This window comes from Alosa alosa, chromosome 7, assembly GCF_017589495.1.
Source record: "Alosa alosa isolate M-15738 ecotype Scorff River chromosome 7, AALO_Geno_1.1, whole genome shotgun sequence".
Classification (NCBI taxonomy): Eukaryota; Metazoa; Chordata; class Actinopteri; order Clupeiformes; family Clupeidae; genus Alosa; species Alosa alosa.
The window spans coordinates 27,917,493-27,923,492 of NC_063195.1; the positions used below are offsets into that span (position 1 = coordinate 27,917,493).

General features: G+C 44.2%; 1 protein-coding gene across 1 annotated transcript in view; it reads left to right on the top strand.

Annotated features, from left to right (window-relative positions):
* The window catches only part of mfng (MFNG O-fucosylpeptide 3-beta-N-acetylglucosaminyltransferase), a 33,265-nt gene extending 28,204 nt beyond the window's left edge, over positions 1-5,061 (top strand). Inside the window, exons 5-8 of the mRNA XM_048247863.1 lie at positions 332-417; positions 817-982; positions 3,196-3,281; positions 4,069-5,061. Of these exons, the coding sequence (XP_048103820.1) occupies positions 332-417; positions 817-982; positions 3,196-3,281; positions 4,069-4,120 (390 nt within the window). The 3' untranslated portion in view covers positions 4,121-5,061. The remainder of the gene's footprint in view (positions 1-331; positions 418-816; positions 983-3,195; positions 3,282-4,068) is intronic.
* Positions 5,062-6,000: the final 939 nt, after the last annotated feature.

A 6,000-nucleotide genomic window follows, 5' to 3' on the forward strand; every position in this document is an offset into this window, starting at 1 on the left:
CAGTCTGTCATTGTGTGTGTGTGTGTGTGTGTGTGTGTGTGTGTGTATGTGTGTGTTACCTTGCTGGCCTAAATGAAATCCCTTCAAACAGCCCAGTCCACCTCCACCTCCCATAAAAAGGATATGATGATACAGAGAGGACTGCTCTCTCTCTCTCTCTCTCTCTCTCTCTCTCTCTGTCCCTCCATTATTTATATGCTGCTTTCTCCCATTCATTGGGGTTTTCCTTCTGTCTTTGAACACACTCTGTGTGTGTGTGTGTGTGTGTGTGTGTGTGTGTGTGTGTGTGTGTGTGTGTGTGTGTGTGTGTGTGTGTGTGTGTGTGTTACAGAAAGAGGTGACGTTCTGGTTTGCCACTGGAGGAGCTGGATTCTGTCTGAGCAGACAGTTGGCCGAGAAGATGGCCCCCTGGGCTAGGTGAGAGTCAGTGCTGTCAAGAGAGTGGTGTGTGTGTGTGTGTGTGTGTGTGTGTAAATGTGTGTGTGTGTGTGTGTGTGTGAATGTGTGTGTGTGAATGTGTTTGTGTGTGTGTGTGTGTGTGTGTGTGAGTGTGTGTGTGTGTGTGTGTGTGTGTGTGTGTGTGTGTGTGTATGTGCCTGTGTGTGGTTATGTGTGTGTGTGTTGGGTCAAACAAGAGTTCTTTACCCTGACATGGGCTAACACAGGTAACTGACTGTGTGTGTAACTTAAGTGTGTGTTTGTGCACACACACATATGTGTCTTCCTCTAGCCTTGAACCAGTTGACCAGTTCTGTTTCGTGTCCTATGGAAGTGTGTAGCTCCTTGCATATGTCGTGTACTCTGCCCTCTCCCCAGCGGCCCCCGATTTGAGGAGACCTCTGCGTCCATCCGGCTGCCGGACGACTGCACGGTGGGCTTCATTGTGGAGCGGCGTCTGGGCGTGCGCATGGTGCACAGCCCCCTGTTCCACTCCCACCTGGAGAACCTGCTTATGCTCAGCCCCCGCTACATCTCACAGCAGGTCAGAGGTCACGCCTGCCATAACACCTGGGCGACACACCTGACTAACACACAGGTCGACATTTCAACCAGGGTCGCTTTGTGATTTTTTTTTTTTGTGCGCTCCCCATTTGACATTAAAAAGGCAACCAATTTTTATCTGGAGATGTTAAATCATAAGTGGGCAATAGCTTGTTGAGGATGTCCAGTCAAAAACACTGAGAACGTGTGGTTCCCCAGCAATGTAGCTGAAAGAGTTGCTGCATGCACAGTATCATTACCTTAAAAATTATATTTTTATTTGATTTGATTTAAATGACCTCTAAATGACCCTATACTGCTCCCTTCACTTGCTGTACTTACAATATTGCAGACGTACATTTTGGTTGTCAGGATGTCTCTCTGGGTCTTATTGCAATGCATTGCCCACACACTGTTAGCGTCTCTCTCTCTACCTGTTTAGCTTGCGCTTGTGTGTGTTAACCTGCCAGTGTCTCGTCTGCAGTCTCTACTGACGAGATGAGATGCTTGCTCTGAGACACACACACACACACACACACACACACACACACACACACACACACACATACATACAGTGTGTCGGATATCGTCTGCAGTCTCTACTGACGAGATGAGACGCTCGCTCTGAGACAGACTCCTCACTCTAGACCACTCACTCCCTCAGCTGTCAACTCAATCGTGCTGCACACACACACACACACACTTACTCACTCACTCACACACTTACTTACTTTCTCTCTCACACACACACACACACACACACACACACACACACACACACACACACACACACACACTTACTCACACACACACACTTACTCACTCACACACACACACACACAAACTTACTCACTCACACACACACACACACACACTTACGCATTCTCCCACTTCCTGCTCAGCCCCTCACCAAACCTACATGCTCTCACAAATCTTGAGTAATAGCGCGTTTATAGCCTGTTTATGCCACCGTGTTCGTTTAAGTGTGAGTGTTGTGGTTGTGACTGTTTGTGAGGTGTTTGGCATCATTTGGCAGGGCAGTGAGAAGTGGACTGGAGATGAAGTTGGTAATGACCTCGGACTGGACTTGAAGCTGGGTCTGAGCCCAAAGTAGTGGTGGTAGTAAGTTTATTTATATAGAGTGCAACCCAAAGGGCTTCACACAAAGACATCAGGGCATAAACAAACAAATGAATAATTAAAACAATTAAAAAACAATTCAAAATCCATGAACAAAAACAATTATTTATAAACCATTATGTGGTTTAAGACTATAAATGGCTATGGTTCCCCCGTACTGTTATCTAAATGGTTAAGATGGTCTATGACTGAGCAGAGGGAAACTTTGTTCCTGCCCGTGGCGAATTGGGTAGCACCTGTGCTGTCACTTGGATTACATTTCCCAGCACCCCTCGGAGGCACAGCCAACGAATTCATTAAGTTCTCATTAATCATTTTTAACAATGAACATGACTGTGTCAACAAGCTACTTAGTGAGCATTAAAGTCTAAACTATTTTTTAATACTAAGTTTAGGACAGCTGTGTTGCTGTGAGACATAGAGAACCACTTTCTTCACTCACTCACTCACTCACTCTCACTCACTCACTCCTTCACTCACTCACTCACTCACTCACTCACTCACTCACTCCTTCACTCACTCCTTCACTCACTCCTTCACTCACTCACTCACTCACTCACTCCTTCACTCACTCACCCACCCACTCACTCACTCACTCTCACTCACTCACTCACTCACCCACCCACTCACTCACTCACTCACTCACTCACTCTCACTCACTCACTCTCACTCACTCACTCACTCACTCACCCACCCACCCACTTACTCACCCACCCACTCACTCACTCACTCACTCTCATGTCTTTTAGTGGCATTTCAAATGTCTTCCCATTTCACTGTCCTCCATCACAGATACACATACATCACATGATATTTCTCTTCGGCCCACTTCACTCTATCTATATCACATTTCTTCCTATAGGCATGTGTGCATATCTTCATATAGGTGCACTTGATCTCACACATTCATACTATTTTGGTTTGCTTGCTCTGTGCCTGTGTAAGTGCATATAAATATATATATATATATATATATATATATATATATATATATGTGTGTGTGTGTGTGTGTGTGTGTGTGTGTGTGCGTGTGTGCATGCTTATTAAATGGAACGCTGTGCTTTCTGATTCAAGGTAACCCTCAGCTATGGGCTGTTTGAGAACAAGATGAACAGCATTGAGCTGAAGGGGGCCTTTTCCAAGGAGGACGACCCTTCAAGGTCAGTCCCATCTCCCGCTACAGCTCTCCATTAGGTTCCTCTTAGCCATGCCGTCCATAAATCATGCATATCTGCCACCAGATTCTACTACGGCAGAACATGTAGAGCAATCACATCTTGTTCCCTCACATTCTCTTCTCTGTCTCTCTGTCTCTCTGTCCATCTCTCTCTCTCTTCCTCTCTGTTTCTCTGTCCATCGCTCTCTCTCTTCCTCTCTGTTTCTCATTCACTCTCTCTCTCACACACATACATATTCACTTCACTATGTTCTCATCTAATAAAAGTTACAACTCGTATGTCTCAGGTATATTGCACAATCTATGAAATGAATTTACCTCTTTCTTTTTTTCTTTCTTTTTTTTTTTCTTCCCCCTCTTATTCTATTATTATTTTTCTATGGCTAATGGTAACAGCAGAAGTGCTCAAGTGTGGCTGTACTCGTCTCAGTGTGTAGTGTGTGCAGACAGGTCACCATTCCCTCTGGCACTGCAGACAGTTAAAAAGCCAGTCAGGAGGGTAACACTGAATCTCAATAAATCTGCCCGCTCTTATCTCCCATAATTCCACTCACCGCTGGTGCTCTCTCTGCGTCCTCCCCACTTTCCCCCTCTTGTTTTTGTACCACACGTCACTATGGGTTACCATGAACACGTCCAAGGGCCCGTCGTGTGGCCTGGGGTGTTGTGTCTCGCTTCCTCGATTCATAGAAAGCGCTTTTGCCTTGAAGTGTAGTGCAAGAAAAAAAAAAAGAAATGTCTAAGTTTGTGTTCAACTCTTCTTCCTGCAGATTCAAGACGGTCCACTGCAGGCTGTACCCATTCACGAGCTGGTGTCCTTAAAAAAAAAAAACCCTGTAAAGAACTTCAACTTCCAGAAGCAACTGCGGTCACCTGCTGAAAGCTAAGCTAAGCTAGGCTATGCTAGACTGTGCTAAGCTTGTGTACTGTGGGTCTCGGGCTCACAGGGTTGAGCTCCTCCTTTGAACCCTCTCCTCTCCCCGTGTCCCGAGTTTTGTATGGCCTGGGGACGTGTTGAGGCCTCAGATCTGCTGAAGACTAATAGGATATTGCCTTGTGGGAGGCTCAAAGCACAAAAAATCCCTTAACTGGAACCCCCTCTTCATCTGGGTGCACGCTGGAGGACCAAGGCTTCCCACAAGCCCCCCTGAGATCTTAGAGGAATCATAAAAGGTCAAGGAGGCAGCTGTGGCTCTTCAGGCATATTTCCATTTTAAGCATGTGAGGGTGAGAGAGATTTATGTAGATCCTTGAAGGTGAGGACTGACTTTTTAATACAGCACTTTTTGATGAATTTATATGAGATTTCAATGCATTTGATTTATTGGTCTGTATTTTTTCCATATTGGAATGGACACAGGGTTTTGTTTGATGTCATTTTAAAGCTTAACCTGGTTCAACAGATGAGTTCTTGCAGCTGTTTGTTTGTTTTAGCGAGCATTCAGCCATGTAACATAGCTAAAAACATGAACATTTCTTTTTATTGTGTTTGTGTTTTTTTTACCATGTTTTAATAGAGAAATACTATGTAGAGAGTGAACTCTTATGTATGTTTCTATGTCATTTGCCATTGACAACATTACCTACATATAGGCCTGCTGTATCACTGCATTTTCTCACTTCAAAGCAATGTGACCGTGGCTTCCCAATTTGAATATGAATGTTCTTACGTGAATTAAACATATTTTTAGTATTCTTTAAGGCCATCATGAAAAAAATAAAACTCAGTTCCACCCGAATAAAGACCCTGACAAGCAAACCAAGTGATAGTGGTAGTATTTTGTTTCACCTTTTTGTGTATAGGCCCACATAACATGAAAAGTAAACAATTTGGATTGAGGCCAAAAGACAGAACTGCCTGGTTTTGATCCCCCGCTCTCCTAATTAGGAGGTCTTCACAGATATTCAGCATGTCTGTTGCCTGAGGCAAGTCAGTTTATACCTGCATCTCTGCACTCTGAATCTGATCCCCCATCATTATATTGTAATTGGGTTGCATTTATAGAACTCTTATCCACTTTGAGATAACCCACAGAGCTTTAGCTCACATTTCCCCACCAGCCAGCAGTGGAGTGCACCATGCAATGGCCTCTTTACTACTAGAGCAGGTGAGATTTGACACACCCAGAGAAAGACAGCAGCTCTCTTTTTCCTAATCGACTACAGCCATTATTATATTCAACACAATCATACATGATTTATTGCCAGGGGATACTGTTATAGCCAGTGTAGATTCACTGGAGTTTTCCATGATATAGTTTTTTTTGATGACTCTTACCAACACCACACATAGTTTTAGATCATCTAAACGACAGACCGGTCAGCTGATGTGGTTGAGGATTCATCTGTGTGTCATGAGAGGTCAGCTCTGCCTTGAGCTACCCCTGATACTCCTGAGTCCTTAATGACTCAGTTTTACTCTTCAATATCTTTTCTCTTCTCTCAATATCTTTTCTCTTCTCTATTACTTTCACTCCTTTCTCTCTCCCTTTCCCTCCCTCTTTTTTCTCTCTCTCCACCTTCGTTGTCTCTGTTCCTCTCTTTCTCATCGAGCGTCTCATCACTCTGTTCTGCATGTCTCCACACACACACGTTTCACTGGTCACTAGTTCAGGTCAGAAATGTGTAAATGTGTACTCTTTAATTGCATTTGCATGAACAAAACTTTATCATACAATCACAGAAAGGGGCCATGCATCCTT